This window comes from Tauraco erythrolophus, chromosome 9 (assembly GCF_009769465.1).
Source record: "Tauraco erythrolophus isolate bTauEry1 chromosome 9, bTauEry1.pri, whole genome shotgun sequence".
NCBI classification, from domain to species: Eukaryota; Metazoa; Chordata; class Aves; order Musophagiformes; family Musophagidae; genus Tauraco; species Tauraco erythrolophus.
In genome coordinates this window covers 21,295,491-21,318,838 of record NC_141473.1, presented here as the reverse complement: position 1 = coordinate 21,318,838, position 23,348 = coordinate 21,295,491, and the positions used below count along the sequence as shown (strand labels likewise).

Sequence of the window (23,348 nt, the reverse complement as noted above, 5' to 3'; positions counted from 1 at the left end):
ATTAAGTTAACAATAGTAAATAAACTGTGTATTACATTTCAAGCTGACCTGTTCATGGCAAATGAATTCGTCTTGCCCACAGGCTGCCCTAATTTAAAACATATGTAGCCATTTAAATCCTGTTGCTTCCATTCATTAAGCTACTGTTTAGATTTTTGCCTCATCAGTATTGTTCACCATTTTGAACAGATGTGTAGTGTGCCGTTGGTTTGGATCAAAACTGTTCCCTGATATAATTTTTTTTGTGTGTGTGTGTGTGTGTAAGGCGGTGGAGGAGTAGAAATGAGGTGGACTACGGTGGCATTGTACAGCACTTACACCTATCACCTGAAACCAACAGAAGACACCTTGTCTGTTCTTGTACAGGCAAAACCTTCATTAGAATCAAAGGAAGTTTACTTTGATTGCAGGAAAGGTGGTGTCCTTGTTTAGTGAAAATATAAGTGAAGTCAGGAGAAGTATTGTTTGATAGTGTATTTCTCATACAGCAGTGTAAGTCTCATAGAACACAGATAGAAGTTTTCATTTTTTTCCCAGACTTCTAAGGGGTGAAAGAATTTTATATGTAAAACAGAGTTTCTGCTAAGAAGAAATTTTTAAGAAATCAGAGCCTAATGTCAGACTCCAAAGAACATATTTAGGCCTCTAAGTAAGTAGCCCGGGCTTTTTGCAAGTGCTGAGCTCTGCCAACCCCCACTGCTCTCAGGATACCACTTCCAAGGCTGAGCGTCGTTTGGCTGCATGTTCTTGCAAAGAAATACTAAGAATATGCAGTAGGTCAAAGTGGCTCCTTATCTTTGTGCGGAGATAAGGGCTGCTGTTCCTCCAAGGAAACAGTGTCTTAGAAGCGGAAGGCTGCACTTCTTATCGTTCAAGTATGTGCCATAAAGGGGTAAAAATAGGGACATTGAGGATAAGCAAGCTGAAACCAAGGCACCTGCTACCAACAGAAGGAAACTCGGGAACGAAAGAAGACCAAGAGTCTCTTCTGTTTTGAATGCTGCAAATCTTCACTTACAGGAGTAAATAATTTGCCTGTAAAAGTGTCTGATACAAGAAAAGGCTTGCACAATTTAGACTCCTGACTTTACCATGCAGACTAAATTCCATTTACTGAGTTTTACAGAAGTCGAAAATGTCAGAGTTGGCTGATAGAATTAGATTTCCATACCTATGAAACATGTACAGGACACCCTAAATTCCATTGAAAGTCCTTTAGTTTGTGACCTAAACAGAATTAATTAAACAGAAAAGTTGAAATAAGATATTCCAATTGCATCCCTTTTGCCAAATAATGTGTAGTTCATTTAATCTCACGATATTGTAATCCAGTATTCACTTTGCCATGATATATAATGCAGACTATTTACAATGATTGCCATTCTTTACATGCCAGTTTTCCTTTAAAACAAGCAGCAACAACAACCACCAGCCCCATTCCCTGCTCCAAACCTTGTTTGCAAGGATTTTAATCTGCATCACTAATGTACAGATTTACATAGAGCAGAAAAAGGGGGCATTCTTATTCTTAGAGATTCTGCCTTGTGTACTACCTGCAGCCACATTCTGCCACTTTCATCCCTTCATAGTTATATATCAAAGTGGGCACACCAGCATCATCCTTATAAAGAATGGAGATTGAATCTAATTTGGTTGGAACACAGCAGGCCTTGGAAGCTTTCTTTGGGTTTTGGAGATGCACCAGAGTTTGGACAATAGCATGTTTTGTTGGGGTAACGTTATCTGTCAGAGGGAAGAAGCAACCTCCTTTACACTCAAAAGCCTCATAATCTTTCGGTGCAATGATCCAGGAATCCCAGCCAATTTCTTCGAAGTTCACATGGAGGGAAGTTCTCCGGCAGTGATTGGCTCCGATGCTTCTCTTGCTTCTGGAGGAATGCTGGTGGGGCCCAGTGATGGTATTTTCCTCTGCCTGTTCTTCCTCTTCAGATGAAGTGGTGTTCTTTCCTAATTTCTTTAGCACACTTTCTTGTTCATGAACAATCATCTCCCGGAGCTCCACTTTGGTCTCTTTTGTCCCATTGCTGCGGTCATTGGAGAACACTATTAACAGGGGCAGATTTTTAGTGTCAGGGGTAACACTGATATCCAGCTTCCCACAAGTGAAATCACCCAGAGCCTTACTCTCTATAACAACCTCTAGCTTGTTTTTAGTCTTCAGTTTGTCTGCCCTGACCCATCTTTTCACAGCGCTAGACACTTCAAACATCTCCCAACCACACTCCTGGATATTGTGGGACACAAGGAAAGATTTGGTACTTTCTGAGTTTTCCCAGTGGTCACCATCTAGAACATCATAAATGACCATGTTGCCTTCCAGCCTAGAGAGAGACCCAGCTTCCCTGTGACAGGAAATATAAATTCTCAGTTCAGCTCTGGTGATTTCCTCGTATCGTGGAATAGAGATGTTGAAGAGCAAGATGTGTTTCTGAAATGGGTTTTCTTCTGGTGAAGCTAAAGAAACAACATCTGCAATAGGAAATTAAAACACGTGGTTACAGTGCTTCTGACTGTTCAAGTAACTTCCTTTAAAAGAATCATGATGTATTTGGGGGGTAAAATAAGAGCATGGCTACGCAGCATTTAAAAAAAAAAAACATAATACCATCTTCTGGCCAAGTTTCAATGGCAGGGAGTGAGAAGTGGAAATGGAAGTCCCTAGTGTTGGTAGTATTTTCACCAAGATTGCGTGGTCAGGTGAGTATGTGGAGAGTGTTAACGTGTCTGCCTAGAACAAGCTGTGGATGATGCTGTTCAGTATTAAGTACATAAATAAGGCACTGGGGAGTGTTCAGATTTAGCAATTCCTAAAGAGATTTTTACACACAGAATTCCTAAAAAACCCTATGAATTTCCTACTCTTATAATCATGCAATGGGATGAACTGCCCTCCTAATACAGAGAAGTATACTACATATACTAAGAACTAGCTGTGCTGAGGCTTTTGTTGTTGTCTTCAGACAACTTTGAAAGCAGCTTGGATTACTGGGAGTTTGGGGAAATAGAAAAGTTTTGAAAATCCTGAATTGAAGCTTCACGGTCTGTCTAACTTGGGACTTGGTGATGAACAGCCTTTCATGCCCAGGTCCCAGTCCATTCCAGGCTGGACTCACTAAGCTTGCGTGGGTTTTGTTTGCTTTTCTTTTTCTGCAAATGTATGTGCAGTACCAGCAACTCTGCCTTGGGAGGGGCAGATATTTGGCTGGAAGATCAGATTAGTAGTGTTTACAAGTCATCACTGACTGATGTCTATTTGATGATCAATGTAAGATAATGACTCAGTCATGATAGGGTTTTAGGGCAATTTGAATTGTCTAATGCTTAGATTTCTTCATAGTGTTTGCCCGCTAAGGCAGTTAGAGAGGAGTGTGAGATATGAAAACTATAATCTAGCTCATACTGTTAAGGTTTCTTTCAATTTCAGGACTAGGGGCACTAATTTGGGAATTTTGAGTTCTCCCTAGTGCTGTTACCTTTGTATGTCTATTTTTCATATAAACAGAAGCTTTGATTCTCACTGTCTCATTTTTGTCACAAAGATTGCATTTACTTCTATCTTTTTTACTGCTTCTTTTGTTTTCTTAAACAAAAGAAATCTATGTTACACAGACAGGGATCTTAAATGTTTTTAAGTTGAGACAAGCTTGACTACCCGTTTCCATATAAATCTTTCCATCTAAACCAGGATTTTGGGAGAGCACTGCTGTTCCTTGCTTGAATCCAGAGAGACATTTCTCAGTTGGCTGCTGTGGTTTTTAAGTATAAGAGCCTACCTGAAAGAACAGCTCTCTAGCGAGGATGTCTCAGTTACAGATAATCAAAACTTTGCATTCTAACATTACAAGTCAGTTCCAGATCTCTAGCTTTGAGAAATATGATTTATGTAAACTCTATTATTCAGTGCATCATCTCAGTTGATGTGTTTGAGAAGAGTATACTGTATAGTTAAAATATCAAAGAGGAAAACTAAAGGTAATTATATTTTTTTTAAAGATTAAAAGAAACTACAGAGCAAGACTGCAATCCAAAATTTTAATTTGTTTCTTTTCTAAAGAATCTGTGGAAGTTAGGCACTCAGTTCCCGCTGAATTTCAAAAGAATCCAAGTACCTACTGTCCATGTACTTCTTTAAAAATTCTAGTCCATGTATTTAGGACTTCTCCTACCTTCAGTACTGAAGCTCCTTACAATATTGGATGCAGGGATGGAGGACTTGTCTGCAGCATATCTGTTGTATAAATCAATCATGAACTGTGGTGGTTCTTCTTTGGTCTTCACATGTGAGGGAACTCTTGACAAATTCAAACTCCGTAGTAAATCCGTCTTCATATTCTCCAGGAAAGATTTAAAGTTGAAATGAGTCTCATGTTCCCCTTCCCCAGGACCATGAAAGTGTGCATCAGACTTTCCCATAGCTGATAGCTTGTTCCAATCTTCCAAAGGCTTGCCTCTTGTCAAACAGGCAATGATGTTGAAAACAGACAGCGCAGCTAATACTCCAAAATAATGCATTTCTTCCACATGTACTTTCTGATGGAGATACAAGAGTATTTTAGCCGATTAAAAATCTTGTTTCATTACAGACAGAGGAAAAGAGATGGAAGGCAAACAACTGGAATGCCCGTTGCAAATCACTTTCCTGTGTTCTTTTTGCAGCCTGCTTCAAACCCCAGCCTCTTGTCAGTTGTCAAGCAGATTGGTTGTACACTTGCCCTTATCAGAGTCATTGATGCCATGCTTCAGCTTCTGTTATCTAGCAAAGCTCTTAGTTAATGAAGGTTCTGTAAACATCTGACAAACACATGTGGCTAGGGGGAAGGACATTGTATATTGTAAAGAATCCACATTTTGCTTTCGGGTCATCATTGCTTAATTACACTCTTCTATCATTTCCTTGCCAACACAAAGAGAAACTTTCTTAGGGACGTAGAAGATTATGCTGTTTTCATCAAGACTAGAAAATAGAGATCTAGAACAAAATTAACTCTATTAGCAAATAACATCTCACAAATCTTTTTCACAGTCCCTTCATATGCCATCAGAAAATCCCTGATCATTTGATGGAGACCTGTGATTCTGCAAGAGGTGATCTCGTAACAGTACAAACAACCTTAAAACTTCTTTCCTTTTATCAGCCAAGAGCTGTTGTTTGTACACAGTGAAATATCTGTTTTGTGTCAAGTTGGCTTGCTTGCAGGCTTGTCCGTTTTCGGTTTGATTCTTTTGGTGTATGGGAATTCAGTCTTGTTTTTACAGTATTTTATGTAATATATTTCTTAGATTCTTGATGGTCAAGCCAGTCCAAGGAATCAGTCATTTCAGTGACCTCAAAATGAAGACAGAACTAGGCCTTCTAAGGCCACATGGAAAGTAAAAGGTCTCCGTGAAGATACAGAAGATTATCTATGGAGATATTGTTATCCATGAGAAGAATGGGCCAAGGCAAAAATACAAGACTGATGATAGGATTTTCTCATGATACAGAAGAAAAAAACTTAGTTTATTTATAGATAAAAATATCACTTAATATATTTTTTTTCTGAGCACAACTCAATCCATACTGTACACGTGCCATAAAGTCTGAATAGTATTATGAGCTTTTACATTAAAAAAAATCTCATTGCAAAGATGCAGACAATATTTTGTCCTTTATGGACATTCTTTGCCAGTTTTCTAGCAGTGCATACACAGTGTTTAAAGTGAGCCCAGACTTCTTAAATACTCACTTACATGTCTGTTCAAGTGACAACTGGGATCCAAAATTCTATTGTGTTCCTATGGCGTAAAGTCAAAAAGGATTATTTAGGATTGATCCTGGTCTCCTGCGTAGCAAGACTGTTAGTGCTCAAGGCCTTTGTGTTTCCTACCTGCATGCAAATCCTAGTTGCTTCTGTTTGGCTAAAAATTAACTTCTTAAGGATCTCCAGAACTTATCTGAAGATGTTAAAGAATCAAAGATTTCCTCAATTTTTCTAGTATGTACTCTAAAAGAGTGTCACACTTAAAAGCCCACGGTGCTTCATTTATTGTCTCATTGTGCCTGGCTTCGCCTTCTAGACAGGAGTTTTTGTAACTTTCCAGCAGGCTTAAGGAGCCCCGCATCACTAGCATTTTCTCTCTGTCGAAGTACTTGTACAGGGTAATCAAGTTACTTCTCAGTTTACTTTATGATAAAATAAACAGATTGTGCTTTTTAGTCACATATTATAAGACATTTTATCTGTTTTTGTTTCTTTTTTGTGTCTCTTTCAGAATTTGAATGTCTTTTTGAAAAGGTGAACACTGGGGCTATACATAGTTTTTTAGTGGCCGTCCACCAGTGCAAAAATAAAATCTCCTTTCCTTACGTGGTTCGCTACTCCAGTGTGTTATCTTTTCAAAGTTTCATTAACTCTCTTTACATAGCATCACCCTGGATGCTCATACTGTGCCTTAAGTCCATGATATCCACCAAAATTGTTTTAAGAGTTACAGCTTTCAAGGGTACAGTCTTCTACTCAGTAGGAGCAGACTCCATTCCTTGTGCCTAGGTGCTGAGTTCTGCATCTGTCTACCTTAAAATGAATTTTGATTATATGAAGTGCAGCTAGATCAAGTGATCTATATAAATACCTCTCTCCTAAATGCTGTCTTCTGCAAATACTGTTGGGGTTGTTATATACAGGCTTCCAGTTTATATATAAAGATGTCAAATACTGTCAGGCCAAGTGTCAGTTTTGCAGAAACTTTACAAAACAGTTTCATTCAGTAGCAATTCCTTTTGAAAGCTACTGTTTGAGGTTTGGCAGTGAGACAATTGTTAATTCACGTGATACACAAATATATTAATATTGTCCAGTGATTTATTTTAATTATGCAGCCTTATGCTAATGAATTGAAATACTCCACAAAAACCTGGTAAATATTAGCTGTTGCTGTTACCTCTGGCAATTAAACTGTGGCCTCAAAGAATGAAATTGGATTTGTTTTAGAAAAAATGTTCTTAACACTTTGCTGGCTAGTATCAGCTGTTTTCCTGCTTTATCTGTCTTCAATCATCCCATATTAATATACTCTCAGTTCTTTTAGGATTAGTTAGTAGAATTATCTTGACCTGCTATTTATTCGAAGTGTTTGTCAAAGTAACTTTCTCTAGAAACTTAAACCTTGGGTGGAATGGTTTACAGCATGTTCACAGAAATCAAAAGATCTGTTGGAACCAAGAGAGTAAGGGTATCCGTGTCTTCCAACAGCAGCTGACTGCATTTGTGCCATTTAAATGCAAAATTTCCTTTTCTAGAGGAAAATTAGACATCCAAATACCAAAGACTCATAAAGTAGTAGCCACTTTTAAACAAATAGTGATTTAAGACTTTGTTTGCATTAGAGAATTGACTAGTACGGCTGAACTCCAGAAGAAATAAACTTTACTAGTAAGAGAATTGTATTGCTTGTGTATAAGGGTATGCCTCAAGAGCTTTGCCACTTAGAGGTATAATTTTGTTTTGCGCATGCTAAATAACACAGATATGCCAACAAACCTCTAAATGCAGACTAAACCTTTCAAGGTTTCGTACGTATCCTAATGAGTATAGGAGTAGCATTTTCCCCTATGTCCTACAGACCTTATAACAGATCATAGGATGGTATCTCTTTCCTAATTGCTTGTATCAGCACATCTCGGAAGGAAAGTTTGTACCCAAGGACTAATTCAAGACATAGAAAAGATTCCTTAAGGAAAACAAAATGCAATAGATGAGAACATAAGCACACTTAGGCTAATATATCATTCTGTTGAGAGCTGGTGCTAAATGGGAGCAAGACTAGACCTACAGAACATGGCAGATTTTCATAGAGAACAGAAATGACAATGATTTAAGGTACTTCGAAAAGTTTTATGCTTATGGCTGTTCTGAGTATCAATGACGAATTTTTGAGAACTTTTTAAAATTTTCTTTATGCATTAGCATTTACTTGTCAACTGTAGTGGAGTTTTTCATAATTTATAAAAACACAAGACCCTGCATTTTAAGGGGAGATCTTTAACAGCAACAGTAAACAAACGTTTATCCCGGTAGCTCCAGTGTAAATTATTTAGTACTTTGGAAGAAGAAGAAATGCCTAGTTGGATCCAGGATCTTTTGGCAGTCATAACTAGAAGTCACTACAAGGTGCCTTAGAACTATCTTCTTCTTATTGAGAGGTGTTCAGGAGGAACTAGAAAGAACTGCTGTGAGAGTAACCTTGCCAACACTTCCATACACACTGAATCTTGCTTTTATGTAGGTTAGCAGGAAGTACCACATTTACACACCTCTGTTGTCCGAGAATCTGTAGCACATAAACATAGAATATTGGTGGCAGAAGTCACCTAGCATCTTAGCAGACAGGAGCCTTCCAGTTAGTCATTCATAGGAAGATAGTGTGTGTAGTATCTTTCCCCTAAACAATACAACTCTTAATAAGAGAAAACAGTGCAGAAGGTCAAACTGTCTCTTGAGGAAGAAACACTCCATATCTTGCACTCCCTGTTACCTCATAGACTTCAGAAGTTTCATCCGCTCCTGCCGATGCTAGTGTACAGCAGGTAGGTGAAAATGGAACGTGTGGCAGGGACACTGAGAAAAAGGATTGACAGGCACAATTATGGCTATCACCCAGCTGGCTTGTATTGGTAATTACCTAATTAAGGTTTAGGCCCTGCCTACAAAAGGCAGGCCATTTCTTCCTGGCTGTGGAAGATGCAATGACATCCTTGGAGCCATAGCCTAGTGAGCAACACACAATGATGGAACATCAGCTCTTAAAGGAGTGCTGCAGTTACAAGGGCTACCATGAATGTATCAACAGACGATTGTATAGGAGTTAGAGGGATGCAGAGACTTTATTTCTATCAAGACTTCTAATGGAACCACTGCCAAATATTGTGTCCCATTTTGATGTTCACTGTTGGAAAAGAAAGCTGATGAAAGTTCTGGAAAGAGTTCAGAAAAGAGCTGTGAGAAATTGTTTTGAGGCTTACAATAAGAAATCAAAGTACCTATTTAAATCTTAGCCAAAATGTAATTTGACCCTGCTCCGTGTACTAAAAATACACAGTGAAAGTATTTTGGATTATAGATAAAAGGGATCTAATAAAATAGGTTACAGTAAGATCCAGTGAATTGAAGCTAAAGCTAAACAAATTCAGACTAGGATTAAGCCACTGCAATTGAACGAAAGAGCACCAATTTTTGGAACAGCTACTTGTAGTCCAGTAGAGATATTCTATCCCATGAAATCTTTAAAGCCAAATTTATGCATGATTTTCAAAGATATTCCCAAGCTCAAAAGAGAAGTTCCATAATGCATGGTGCAGAAACTACTGGGCAAGGTTCTTTGATCTGTGCTATGCAGGAGGTCGGTCTAGATGATCGTAGTGTTCCCTTCTGTCTTCACTCTGTTGAGGTGCATTGTGACAAGCTTAACATGTATTGACATGCTTCCGCCTAATTAACAGAATGTAACAGAGCGCATTTATAGAAAGACAATTCAACTATTTTTAGATACTACTGTACCTTTAATTTATTAGCTTTTGTTAAAAACTTGTAACAATCTAGAGGATATAAAGATATATTTACAAAAATATAAATCTTGGTTATTTTATTTTTAGTATTTCAACATATTACTATGTATTATGTATTACTCAGAGAATATGTTTAACAACCTGACATTATCCAGCAAACCAAAAGCGTGGGATATTACATATGTCTTTTGTAGAACAAATTATATATTAGGGAAGGGTAACCAAAAATGGCTATATTAACATACTGTTTATATGAAAGGTTATGCAGTGCACTATACCTGCATCCTGAAGAAAATACACATTTTAAGCCCTTTATTACAGCATTTTTCAGTATAAATATGCAGATTAAGAGCATGAGTGTTTTAGGCAAAAAGTTTTGATTTGTGTACAAAAGTGATACTCTAAAATAAGCCTGCCTTTGCAAGTTCACTTCCCATCTTCTCGGTTAACTGAAGAGATAAAAGAGTCAGAAAAATAGCATATAAAAACATATTTTAGTCCTTTGATTATGGAAAACTTTACACTTAAATTTCTCACTAACACCAAGTGTCTTGGCTAGGTGGATTAGGAAGATATTTGTGAATTATTGAATTCCTGGAAGATGAATATGAAAGACAAATGATGACAGTAAGACACATTCTTCCAGGTGAGCATGTGTATCATTTTAGTCTCTCCACATGCTTTCTGTAGAGGAATTGTAGGCTTGCATTTACTTATCAACACAAGTGGATTCATTTCCCATTCACGACTTTCCCAGTGTAGCTGGGCAGGATGCGTAGGTCTCGTTAAAGACGTGTTTGTGTGAACTTATCGGCAGGCGCAAGTTTCAACCGACATACTGGGATACACCTTTAAAACAACGTTTTTGTTCTCATCTAAGAACAGGACACTGAGTGAGCTCATTTTGTCAGGAACACAGCAGGGTTCTGGGATGCCAGGAATGATTCCCACTGCTTTTACGATGCTCTGGATTGTAGCATGATTTGATGGCCGGACAATCTGGAACAGAAAAGGAAATAGTGATCACTTCATTTATGAGCAGTCACTTTCTCAGATGGACATGGAAAATGACAACAATTTTGTTTTTTTGTTTCTCAAAAAGTGAATATATGTGATTGAGTCACAGGGCCATGCAGTGCAGTCAGTCCCTTACACTTCCAGCTTTCCTGTGCAGTGTGCATCTGACAGATTATTTTGTGTTCCTTATGCTGCCTTCATAAATACCAGAGGAGGGCACTGGTGACACAGCCAGCAGTCAGTAGCTTGAAGAAACAATGTCCCTGACTGCAACTACTAGATGCTGGAGGCAGGCCTGCAGGAGAAAAGGACTAAGGTGGGGCACACATCTCAGTCATAAAATGTTATCTTTTGTTTTCTTAACCTCTTGTCTGACTTGGAAAATTGGCTACTGCAAGTATTTCTAAAATAACTACGCCTATGTTCCAGTAGTATTTCTTCTCATGTATGCTGACCTGGAATGAGTTACTTTTTACTGGAGTCATTACTGTCTTTGAAAAGAGCAGAGCACTCCAGAAGTAATGTCCACAGAGGGGAGTTAGTGTAGAATAGTCAGACAACCTGATGGAGCCTTTCTGATCATAACTCCATGACAAACAAATACTTCATACCTGAAGTCTTTGTCTGCTTCCCTCTGCTTTCCTCAACAGGCTTTTCTCCCCCCCCCCCCCCCCACCTCAAGCTAGCCTCAGAGTGGGAGAAGAAAACAAAAGGCTGGGAGGACAGGAAAAGTATGAAGTGAGGTTTCACAGCAGCTTTACATCTATATACCATTCAGGGTACTGAGCAACAATTTTATTCTACTATTGATTTTTGGAAGCAGTAAACAACACAAGGAAAAATATTTGAGAAGAGGAGGCAGCCATTAGGCGTAACAGCATAAGAATAAGAAAATGAAAGCATTAATACATGTAAATATTATACTGTTTAGTAGTTTATGTGAACTTGGCAGTGTTATGTTAATGGTTGGACTTGATGATCATAAAGGTCCTTAAGGTCCTTTCCAACTGAAGTGATTCTATGATTCTATGTAACTCTTTTTTCGTTTTTAGCCTTCATTCACAAGCTACTCTTGACGCTTGTAGTCTGAGCAACTGATAGTACTAAACAGTTTTCACCACTTCTCTTGCTTGAGGTACATAGATTCAAGCACAAGGTTACTGGTGACGGAGTGACAGCCTTTCTTTGTCATTGCCTCAGCATAGCATGGAATGCATGTGCTCCAGTTACACAAGGCAATGGTGTGGCATGCAACCCACCACTGAGGCTGAAGGTTCAGACTCCTGTTCAGTTGTCATGCTTGAATACTGTCCCAGCAAATGAGTACAGTAACAGTAGTAAAAGTGTGTTAGTCATGTCAGGCTTTTTTCTACAGTTTCATGAGTTTTCTGCACAGATCTAGTACACGTGGCACATGAAATCTTTCATCACTATTGGCACATAGCTGTATATCGGGTGAAAAATAACATCTGTGGGACAACAAATAGGGACTTTTCATAGCTCCATGGGGAAAGAGATACTTTAAGTGTGAAGAATTAATGTCTCCTATATCTTCTTTATTTTTTCAAAAAATAATTGAGTATAGGCAAAACACGATTTTTCATTTGAACATGAAAAGTTATGTAGTCCACTTGTATAAAAAAGTAGCTATTTTTTAGGATAATTCAGTTTTGATACATTTGCTTTAAGTGTAACATATCAGCAAATCAGATCCAAATCTTAATTGCTGTTAAGGCTTTCAGATGTTCCTTAACTAAAGCAACCTCATTTGAGCCATTAGGATGAGAAACTGAAATCCGTCCTTGATCCTTTGGGCTTCAAGACAACATCCCTACAGCCAAGACCCAACAAGTGACAAATCCTGGAAAGTGCCTTTCTGTAACTGGCATATGTTGGCATAATTAGCAACAGCTTGCTCTCGCATGCCACACTTCATCTTTAGATTTCAAAGCTGTCCACAAACAAGCAGTAGTGAATTAGCCTCACAGCTGCTATGTGAAGTAGACACAAGCTTCTACCTGCGTTGGCCACGTCAGCAAATCAGGACAGCAAGAGAGAGACAGAAGTAGCTTTCATGTGTTTAAGCAACTGCAGAGTCTAGAAATTCAAAGAACGGGAGCTTCTGGAATCAAGTTATTACTTTAACTTTTATGAAGAACCTCCTGAAGTGTTTCTAGTACCTTTATTATTTCATATTGTTATTTGAAACAGTCACAGATCCTAATATGCTACTGAAACAGAATTTGTTGACACCATGCAGTGGATAGCCATCGTTGTCCTCAGTGCCAGTTACTGACTCACAGGATTCTTGCGTATGAACCTGCAGAAGATCCTCCTAGGATCTTCTTCAGCTGTGCAGTCTCTAATATTTGCAAGGAACAGACAGATGTGTGCAAAGTCTAGCATGAGCAGCTGTCTACCAAGACAACAGCACTAATCAGGTTTCTAATGTGTGCAAGCGTATACGCTATGCACAAAAATGTTTATTACGGACTATTACTCTGTACAGAATCTGGCTGCCTGGGCCCTACATCCACAGCAGAGCCGGACAGCACACCCATCCCACATCCAGCCAGGCTCTGAATTTTCCAGCCCTTCCGGAAACCTGGCGTGAGTGTTCAGTGACTGTGGGCTAGGCTTCACATTAGCCTTTGTACCGATGTGCTAAAGTGGAAAGCTTGAAATAATGAGTTGAGTGCCCAGTAGCGATGGTCCTGAGGAAGTGCTAAGGTTTTACATGCTGGCTACTGAGTTATATACAGCAGGTCAGGTTCTGCTCTTAATCTTTAAGACAATCCTAGCTTGGGAACATTTTGGGCCTCAGAAAATAGAAGGACGGTAATGTAGCTGAAAAGCAGTTGAACAGCAGGTTTGAAATACTTTACACCCTCTCCTTCTGTCTGGCTTACACTCCCTTTAAAGTCTGTTTAATAATGAATTTGCCTCTCAAAAAACAGTCGTCGTGTCCCCCCCCCCCCCCCCCCCCCCCATTTTAATAAGCAATACTTCTTAGCTTCAGGGAAGTTTTGTTTTCAGGTTTGAATTCAACTCTCAAAATGAAACTGATGAACTGATATGCTTACAGAGGTGAAATCAAGAAAATTCTAATTCCTGTATACCAGGGAAAGAATTCCTGTACACCAGGGAAAGAATTCTAATTCCTGTATACCAGGGAAAGAATTAGGTGTTCCCACCTAATTCTACCACACATAAGACTAGCATTTATTTGGCAAACGCAGTCGTGCAGCCAGCCATTATTAACAATATAAACTAGTCTTCCCCCTTGCTGTTCAAGGAACAAGAACTTCAGCAGTAGGGTAGGTGAACTTGTTCTGCCAAGATTTGTACCAGAGCTGTTTTGTTTCTAGATCAAGAACTGCAATTAAAATAGATGTGCAGAGTGATGTACTACTGATACTTGAAAAAAAATAATCATATGACGTTATGATTCTCAACATGCCAGGTATATAAGTATAATTCTATCTCCACAGTTCTAAAAGAGTACCTTGGAAGTATGTGGTCTGTTGTCCATCACAGGTTGACTGTGTAGACCAAGTCTTCATGAGTAGCCTTAATCTGGCCTTTGATTTAGGAGTGCCAAGATCATATGCATGCTTTCCTGACTTAAGGTAGATGTGCAAGAACAAAAGCTATTTCATAATATTTAGCAATTCTTATGCTCTGACCTGAAGCTTCATTCATGCTGATGTCTTAGTTATCTCTGTTTGGAAACAGTAAATTTAAAAAGTTACAACTGTGAATCTGCCTCTATTATTTCCCCCCTCTTAAAAATACAAATCTAACAAAAACTAAAACTCCTCCAAATCAAATCCAATCAAAGAGTGAGTCAAGCCAAAAATCTCCCATCTATATATCTGTGATTTAGTTTTAAATTAGTCTGGTTTTTGGTTGGATTTTTTTTTGGTTTTTTTTTTTTGGCATCAAGATGCTAGTGCAGCCATACTAATTTGTCTAGAAAACAAGTATCAAAATGAGAACTAAAGTGTTTTTAATTTACAAGGGAATCTTTGTTCTAGACCAAGTAATATTTCTAGATAAGACATTAAATAAGTCAGCAATATAAGCTTATTTAACTATTCCAGCTAGAAATGGATCTACTCTCTTTTGGTGCTATCAGCTTTTGCGTCATGCTGTTTTGTTTACAAGAAGACAGATGTGTTAAAGGTATCTTCCCTTTTTTTTTCTCTTTTTTTTTTTTTCTTTGGTATGTATTAATGGTGCATTAGGCTGTGAGCCTATGGCAGAAGACCCATATTCCCAGGCTGTATTTTGTTTTGGATAGATAAAATGATGACTGTGTTGCATAATTTCTTCATACTGAAACAAAAAGATGAAGTTGTATGTAAGCCTCTGCAAGCTTTAATTTTCACCAGACCATGTATCAGTTTATGTATTCGTGGTCCAGCATCAGTCAGCTACACAAGAACATGCAGTCAGATTTGTACATTCTACCCTCATGTCTGGATTTCCACTGTTTATGGACTTAAACGAGTCTGAATATCTACTTTTCCTGAAATCATACTACTTATTTCAACACAAACTTACACCAATTTCCCTGTATGTAAAGTAGGGCAGATTCCCGTCTCAGAGCTTTGAAATTCTCTGTTTTAAGCACTATCCATTATTTATGTGCTGAGTGACCACAAGCAAAAATGGCAGTTGAATAAATAATCAGGCCGTTTGTAAGTAGAATGGCAAGATAATTGCAGTTTCTAAGCATGCAGGTTATGCAGTGGTTCAAAGCCTCCCCTCGCCCATTACTTGAAATTCCTATAAAATGCCAATAATTCTTGTGTTACATAGGATTGCCAGAATTTCTACTTCTTGCCACAGAGCAAGTGAGTGGGAGTGGGCCAAATCAAAATTCCATTGGAGCAGCAGTTCATGTTTGCCTTTTTATGAGCAAATTTCACACTGCTTCTATAGAAGGAATTCAGTACCCTGGCTTTAAAGTGTTACAGACAGCTCTTTGGCATTTCCAGCCATATAAGGTAAATCAACTTGTTTGTTCTAGCAATATTACCTTAATTTTAAGAATTTAATGAATTAAAAAAGCACTAGAGAATTTTGAGATGCAAATATCAGTGTAAGCAGAATTCTTATTTTCAAAGTGACAAGCAGTTTCTTAAAATTAAAATACCTCAGGGTTACTACTCTGCATTTTCTCCTAAGGTATTACCAGTGGAATTCAGAAATACTTCAATACAGTAGCTTCTTTTGTTATTAGCATGTAATACTCTATACTTCTGCTACCACAACAGAGTAGTTTGATGACTCAGTGTGTATAACCATATTTTAACAAGCTGCATAAGTCTTTATGTTATGGTTTCAAGATATAAGATGAGAAATTGTAAGATAAAAAATAAAAAGATCATTGTAAGAGATAAAGATCACAGATTACATTTAAAGATAACTTGGAATCTTTTTGTACTATGATGAATAAGTTGATGGAAATGATATTGCTAAAATTATTTAGGCTGAACAAGGCAACAGAACACAGTGAAAAAGGTAAAAATCTGAAGGAAAATCTAACTAAATAAAGTAGTTGGATATGCAGAACAATAGATCTACTGTTTGCAAACTAACAATAAAAATGCACACTACCTTGGGCATTGGAAATTCACATGCCCCTGCACAGTAGTAGGCATCAAACGATTTGGGAGATATGATCCATTCATTCCAGCCAATATCAGCAAAGTCAACTTTCATGTATCTTCTTGAACAAATCCTTGGCTCGTTCCATTGTTTTCGCCTTGCTTTCTTCATTGTTTTCTCATCAAAATTTAGCACCTGAGACTTTGTAAGTACCTCTGTATTTTCTTGCCCTTTTCTCCTTCGGTCTTTGCGTGAGGCTTTTGGTTTCAAGGACTTGTAGGCATTCTCCCATATGTCATGTTTGTTGTATTTATTGTTGTTATAATGTTCTTCTGGCAACTCATTGTTCTGAATAGAGCTAGAAAGGTACGTATCCCTCCTTACTCGAGTATCAGTAGAAGCATTAGAGGATAGATTTGGGTCCCCATCGTTGGAAGGGAACGGGTCATAACGCTGTAGGGTGACTGCCACACTGTTAGGTTCAGAGATTGCAAGATCATTGGCATAAACTAGTATATAAGGTAAATGACTGGTGACCTGTTCGGGGAAGCCCTGGTGTTTCTCCCCAGAATCAAGCTCAGCACAGAGAATGAGCTCGCCAGCCCATTTTGATTCTTTTATGATGTGTGAAATGTCCTTTGCATGCCAAGCCCCTCGCCTTTGAAGAAACACAGTGATGTTTCCTTTCACTAGTCCATAAGCAGAATTCTGGTGAATGCTTTGGAAAACAAGGTTGAGCTGCACGATCGGAGGCAAGTGAAGGAGGCGGCAGGATGAGTTCTTGGACCGCTTACAAAACACTTCCCGGTGCCGAGGGCGTTTATCAGCATAGAAGTGAAAAGTGGCAGCAAGTATCATCTCTGAATCCTGCATGGATGTCAGATTGAAGCAGTATAAGGGCTTATGGGCCAAGAATTCTGCAAGAGAGCAAGGAAAACATTGATAAACATCTGAAACCAAAAATGGTAGTCAAACCCTTATTCCTATACAAATGGATTAGCAAATTTTGCTTTTCACTTACCTGCTTCAAATTGGTTAGTATAGTGAGCTTGTCTCTTCAGCTTAAAAATATGGTGATCACAAGGAGCAAAAAACCCCTAACAATATTTAATAGCAATATCATGATAACATTGGGAGCGTCCAACACACTGGGCACCTTTTGTATATATGAGAGACAAATCTCTTCCCAGAGATTTTCAGTTTTAGACTGCCTTTCATTCTAGAGAAGAAAGAAATCCTTGCTTTCATTTCATTTATAATGAAGTCAAGCTCAGAGAAGCTGTGGCAGAGCAGTACTTTACGCAGTATACTAGCTGAAGACCAGGTTTACAGTTAATATTCAAGGTGGTCTAATCTAAAGCTGACTGCAAAGACTCCTGAAAGATCTCTGTGTGCTATCTCTGTGGGCGACAGCATATGAAGTTCATCATCTGTAAACAGTGCACAAGAGACATTTCACAAGGGGGCTGGAAGTAAGCAGGGCAACACATTTTGGAGGCCATTACTCTTAAAGTACTCCTCCTTTCCAGTACACATCATGTAGGAGCTTTGTTTAAAGCACTGTGAAACCTCCTTGGTTTCTAAGACTTGTGTTTTGATCTGCTTGAAGTTAGTGTTGAATAGGAGCTGACTTAAAATTCAAACTCCATTTGATATACCTTCTTTTTAGCTAGTTGAACAATGTGTGCTCAGGTTACATCTCTCCTCTCAAGGAAGATGAGCAATTTTACACTAATAACTGTTTATACCATCTTTATTTAAACACTAGAAACCCCTCTTAGTGTTAAAATGGAATCCCAGAATAAAAAGACCATGCCTTCACAGTCTATCATTGTGAAAAGTTGTTTTTTTTTTTATTTTTTACTAGCTCAAGAGTATACAGGAAAGTGGTGGCAGAACCAAGAAACGATTCCTGTTCTCCCAAGATTAGACTGGTACTTGGAATGCATGAAAGGACTACTGGGGGTAAGTCTGTATCTTTAATTAATCCAGGTGGACAAACCCTCTGGCAGTACTTCTTGACATACCTGGAAATTTCTTTGACAGCAGGGAGAAAAAAGAACAAAACCAAAAAGAAATAAAAAAAACAACAAACCCAACAGCCTGTCTTCCCAGAAACACCTAGGTTTCATTTTCAATGCACTGTGGATGATGCGCCACAAAAACTTTGCTTTGGCAACAACAGAAAGGCAGTACTGTTAACTGCCACCTGTCAGAATGTTCTTCGTTTTAAACAGTTTAACTTGAAAGACAGAAATTAATAGTGCTACATCTCACTAAATTGGTGCTTGCTGTCTTCCAGTTCATGCTGGACAGGACCATCATTTGGACTAAACCACAGCAGGTTAGGATGTTCGTTAATCCCAGGCCCACATAGACTGAAAGTACAAATGTTCAAGCACGCAATTTCCATCTACACCATCTGTATTTTTTTCCCCGATGCAGGGAAGCAGAACAGCCTGTACTATGGTTTCATAGGTGGCAGAGACGCTAACAGAAACAGTATTCTGTGATGAGAACCTATTTGTTTCTGTTGGTTCAGGACAGAATTCCTGTCAGTAAACTTTTAATCAACGCTAGTCTTATGCACAGGTGCTTATACTGTGAAAAACTTTAGTTTTGGTTTAGATTCAAGTTAGGTTTGGTTCAAGTCTGTGAAGCATAGAAATTTCACAAGGCTGCCAGGCTATTTTTCAAACCAAGAAAGAGAATAATCGTAGTACTTCCTTCAGGACACTAGGCTGTTATTAATGTTTGTTCATTTCAGAAGGCATATTTTTTTAAAAAGAAGTCTATCCACTGCCTCTCCCCACCTGAGCTGTGCGCAGTTGAAATTTTTAGTATTTTTTTTTGTTTCAGTAGTAGAATGCTCCTAGCACCATCAGTTCTAGAGATATGACTGTGAAGCATATGCATCGCTGGGATAAAGGGATTTCAAACACCAGATCCCCAGGTTTTCAGATGGGAAGATAACCTGTAATGATAGCTCAGAGGAAGAGAATTTTAATTCATATAAATTAATTCTGCATTCTAGAGTGAAACAAATCCTTCAAAAGCCAAATTTCTTCATCGAACAGAGTAAGAATCTGTGAATGTGCAGCTACTGAAAAGCCAGAAGCTTTTAAGAAATTGAGGAGACTTAAGTTTTAGATGGAGCATAGTCATATTTATCATATTGCATCAGATCACTCAGGCTTTTACGAAATTCTCAAGGAAGCATTGTTAAATTTTCCAGATCTACTCTGAGTTGAACTGTACTAGCTGTATACATCAAAGCTGCTAATATTTTATTGATTGTATCTACCTCTCATTACTTTAGACAGCTTCCAGTTAGGAACACAGTAAAAATGTGTGGAGGATACACACAAGAGATTGGTGGAGAAAAAAAATGCAAGTGGCCAAGGAAAGAAAATAACTAGCCTTTAGTAGGTTATCCACACAGGAGAATGTGGCATTGCAGTAAGTGAAGATTAGCAAAACAGATTTACATAGCATTTCTGATGACACATTTGTGAGAAAGAAATGTGCAGAGAACTTAATTTAAAATACTTTAAGCTGTGAAATCATGTTAAAGCAATGCTCCGTGGACCAGAATTACAGTTCCCTAGGTAATCTTTATTTACTTTTCTTGCACATAGGCACTATGATATAGTCTTAATTAAATTGCTGCTCTTTTCTGCTATTCATCATGGCCTTTGCTTCATTTAGCACAGAGGATAGATGGTGCTCACTCAGGGACTGAGCTTGAGCTGCAAGCATCAATTTATGGGGAAGTTTTCATGGCTTAGGCAGCAGATTGTTGCCATGAAGACTAATTCCCCCTAATCTCAGCAACCTACGTGAAGTTGGACAGTAACTTAATATTTCACATTTGGTCACAAATCATTTATGACTTGACTGTGTAACTAACTTTGGTCAATTGGTGAAGTTTCCTAAAGCTACTAAGCTCCCTGGAAACTGGAAAACACATAAAGAAAAAAGGAACTTGAGAAATTGGTTCATAGACTCTCTCAGCTTCTTATCAGAGAAATAATGAACTCCTGTGAACACATATAGAGGTAAGCTGAGAGGAGGTCATCAGATGTTTTTGAAGCAGTCTTCCTGAAGTGGATAAGTACTGCTAGAGAAACATGAAGAAGTTGCATGTGGAACATGTGCAAATAGCACATGCATACGTATAGCAAGTGCCTCATGCTGAATATGGAGAAATATTACATATTCAATAACACAGTCAACACCATCTATACCCTGTAAGGATTATGTAGGATGGCAATACGATTGTGTAGTTGAGGAGACCTCAGTAATACATACGACAAAGGAGAAAACTAAGTCTGGACTGACGTTTTACACCTCTGGAGCCCTCATCTTGACAACAGCAACTTTAACACTGATACTCAAGTGTCCCCTAACAAACAGCTTTAAGCTGCAGCATAAGAACAGAAGGCTACAGATTTTCTGAAAGGTACGTGTTTAAAGAAAAAATAAAGTAGTAAGTCCATTGCTTGGGATAATGAAGAGGAAATTACTGTATGTGTAGCCTGTTTTGCTTGTCTCAATAGGATCAAAATTACCATCCATATTTTATAAAGAACAGACATTCTGGATGTCTTCTTGTAAGAAAATACCAGTTTCTTCTTTCAGAAGAACACTACAATTTCTTGGAGGAGAGAAAGAAAATGATAATACCAGATAAGGCTCTTCTCCCCTCCCTCATCTTGTGTCATTCTGTGGTTGATTTCAGACTGTTTATCACTAGGTTGATGAGTTACAAAGAAATAAAATTTATTGTCATATCATATCAAGGGAACATTGCAGAGGAGTTTCTGCTTTCATGCCATGTTACTGGGAAGAGAAGGGATCCAGTAGAGAAGGTACACAGATGGCACACAGGAGATAGGACTTTTGGACATAGATGTGCTTTATTTCCATTGCATGGAAAGACAAGCTACCTCCAACCATCTCAACCTTGGATTCATGATCTGACAGTAAGCAAAATAATACTGATTTGTAATAGTTCAGTACAGTCTAGCTGTGGGTAGAAAATGCTGATATTTTAGTGTTTTAAACCAGAATTTAAGCCACTTAGATGCAAGTAACTTGTCCAGCAGATTAATTGAAAAATGAAGAAAAAGAATCCTTGCATTCTTCCCAAATCATTCTTGTGGTCCGGGGCCTTGGGTAGCAGCTAGTATCGGCTGCTCAGTTCACAGAAGAATGAGTGATAGCAGGAGGTCATGGAAAAACTATCCACAGTGGAACTTCCTTCCTAACCCCTATTAGTTAGCAGCTAATGATCTAGAGCATGACAATTTCTCTCCCAAACGTCTGCGATTGCTTTACATCCTAACTCCTAGATTTCTAGACTTTTTCATTAGCCGCTGACCCTTTCATGGGATCTCCTCCTCCTCAAACACAATTACTTTTTAATATTACACTTGACATAGGATAGAAATTAACTTGGAGCACACTAGAGAATATGAGTTATTGTGCAACATTATAGTAACTGTTCCCTAAAACACTGTATGCTGCATTGTATTCTATACATGAGACTTATAAATGTGGGACAAACAGATTGAAACTCAAAATCAGATGTTCCTATAAAAATATGAATATTTCTGGCAATATAACACAAAATACGTTCTAGAAGCTCTTAAAATATGAATTATATCAGTTAAGATTTTACCTACAGTCTGTAATAGTTAACCGAAGAAGGAAGACATTTTCCAGAAAAGATATTTTGTGTTTCCTTGGCAATGGATAACATGCAACCCTCCTCTTTCTTATTTTGAAGTAAGACTGTGATGATGAAAGTGTGATTTTGACACAGCATATATGCTCTTCCGCCCTCATAATTGAGCCAAGTAAAGCTGGGGAGAGGGAGGTCAGAGATTTTGCTTCTCAGGTATGGGCAGTGCAATGAATTTGAGATCCCGAGCAGTTTGAGGTGGTCCCGTAGGCGGCACTCTTCCTAACAGAAACTTGCGAGCCTGCGAGAGGAGCCGGAGGAGAGGACCTGCGGCTGGAGCGCTCGCTACTAGTTTTACGCTCCAAGAATCTCTGAAAAGATCTTTCCACCCAGTGCGATGTGCACTGGGAACAGCACTTCTTCTGCCGATGGTCTGCATCCGCAGCAAGGGAAGCTTCTGAAGGGAGATGCCCTGTTGCGGATAGCGTCGGGGGAGGAGAGGGAGCTGGGGAAGGTGGGAAGCCGTCCGCAGAGCGAAGGGGAAGACACCGTGTCCGCGTAGTTAGCGAGGGTCCCCCCGGTATTCACCCTGCGTGACCCCCCCCGCCGTCACCGACAACCTGGGCGCAAACCCGTCGCTTCAAAGCGGAAGAGGAGCGGGGGGGCTCCGGCGGTGCCCCCGCGCCCGGCTCGCCTTACCCGGCCTGGCTTTGAAGCTGCGGACCGTGTTGCCGTCGCCGGGCCGGCGCCCCTCCCGGTTGTACTTCTCGTAGAGCTTAAGCATGTGGACAGCTACCGTGTCCTGAGCGAGGCTGCCCAGCGCGGGGGGCGGCGGAGAGCCCCAGCCGCGGCCTTGGCCGCCCGGGGAGGGCGAGTCGCGGGCGGCCGGTGGCTGGACGGGGCAGGCGGGCTGGCTGCCGGCGGCCTCCCCCGGCGGCGAGCGGCAGCCCCCATGGCCCAGGGCCCACAGCAGGAGGCAGCAGGTCAGGCGGCCGGCCATCGGCGGGGTGCTGCGGGGCGGCCGGGCGCGGAGCGGCGGCGGCTCGGTCGCTGCCTGCGTCTGCGTCTCCCGGTTGGCCCTGCCGCACCGGGGCGAGGGGACGGCGGGGCCGGGGAGGGCGGGAGGGTGGGGGCGGCCCCCCCCGCCGCCGCTGATGCCGTGTCCGCCGGGCCAATCCCCGGGCCCGGGGGTGAGGAGCCCCGGCCCGGGGGCGGCGGAGCGGTGGCAGCGCCAGGGGTCCGGGTGCGGGGGGAGCTCGTGGGAGGGGACGCTGCATTCCTCCAACGTGGGGCTTCCCCGCTTCTTAAAGCGTGACGGGGAAAGGATCTAAATTAATTAGCGCACAGCCGCTCATTGGAGACATGTCACCGCCGCCGCTGTGGCAGCGAGCGCTGCGGCAGGACGGCACCTTGGCTGCCTGTACCAGCGAGGAGAGAGGGGCTTGAAAATAACTTCTGAAAGAT

The 23,348-nt window shown here is 40.0% G+C and overlaps 2 protein-coding genes across 2 annotated transcripts; both read right to left on the bottom strand.

Moving 5' to 3' along the window:
* Window positions 1–1,549: 1,549 nt before the first annotated feature.
* On the bottom strand, window positions 1,550–4,533 carry GDF2 (growth differentiation factor 2). The gene is made up of 2 exons (XM_009986027.2): window positions 4,188–4,533; window positions 1,550–2,490 (listed from the first exon to the last, which is right to left on the bottom strand). Exons 1-2 carry the CDS (start codon window positions 4,531–4,533, stop codon window positions 1,550–1,552), a joined length of 1,287 nt encoding a protein of 428 aa, XP_009984329.1.
* A 5,839-nt stretch (window positions 4,534–10,372) lies between these two features.
* GDF10 (growth differentiation factor 10) lies at window positions 10,373–23,147 on the bottom strand. Its single transcript, XM_009986031.2, has 3 exons — window positions 22,584–23,147; window positions 16,208–17,115; window positions 10,373–10,564 (listed from the first exon to the last, which is right to left on the bottom strand). Exons 1-3 carry the CDS (start codon window positions 22,882–22,884, stop codon window positions 10,373–10,375), a joined length of 1,401 nt encoding a protein of 466 aa, XP_009984333.2. The 5' UTR covers window positions 22,885–23,147.
* Between the last annotated feature and the right edge of the window lie 201 nt (window positions 23,148–23,348).

Coding starts and splice junctions, on each gene's coding strand:
- GDF2 (XM_009986027.2), bottom strand. CDS start 4,533: ATGCATTATTTTGGAGTATTAGCTGCGCTGTCTGTTTTCAACATCATT. Junction 2,491..4,187: donor AAGGAGCTTCAGTACTGAAG/GTAGGAGAAGTC, acceptor TTCCTATTGCAG/ATGTTGTTTCTTTAGCTTCA.
- GDF10 (XM_009986031.2), bottom strand. CDS start 22,884: ATGGCCGGCCGCCTGACCTGCTGCCTCCTGCTGTGGGCCCTGGGCCAT. Junction 17,116..22,583: donor CAGCTTCAAAGCCAGGCCGG/GTAAGGCGAGCC, acceptor GCTCTCTTGCAG/AATTCTTGGCCCATAAGCCC. Junction 10,565..16,207: donor GTGAATTTCCAATGCCCAAG/GTAGTGTGCATT, acceptor TTTCTGTTCCAG/ATTGTCCGGCCATCAAATCA.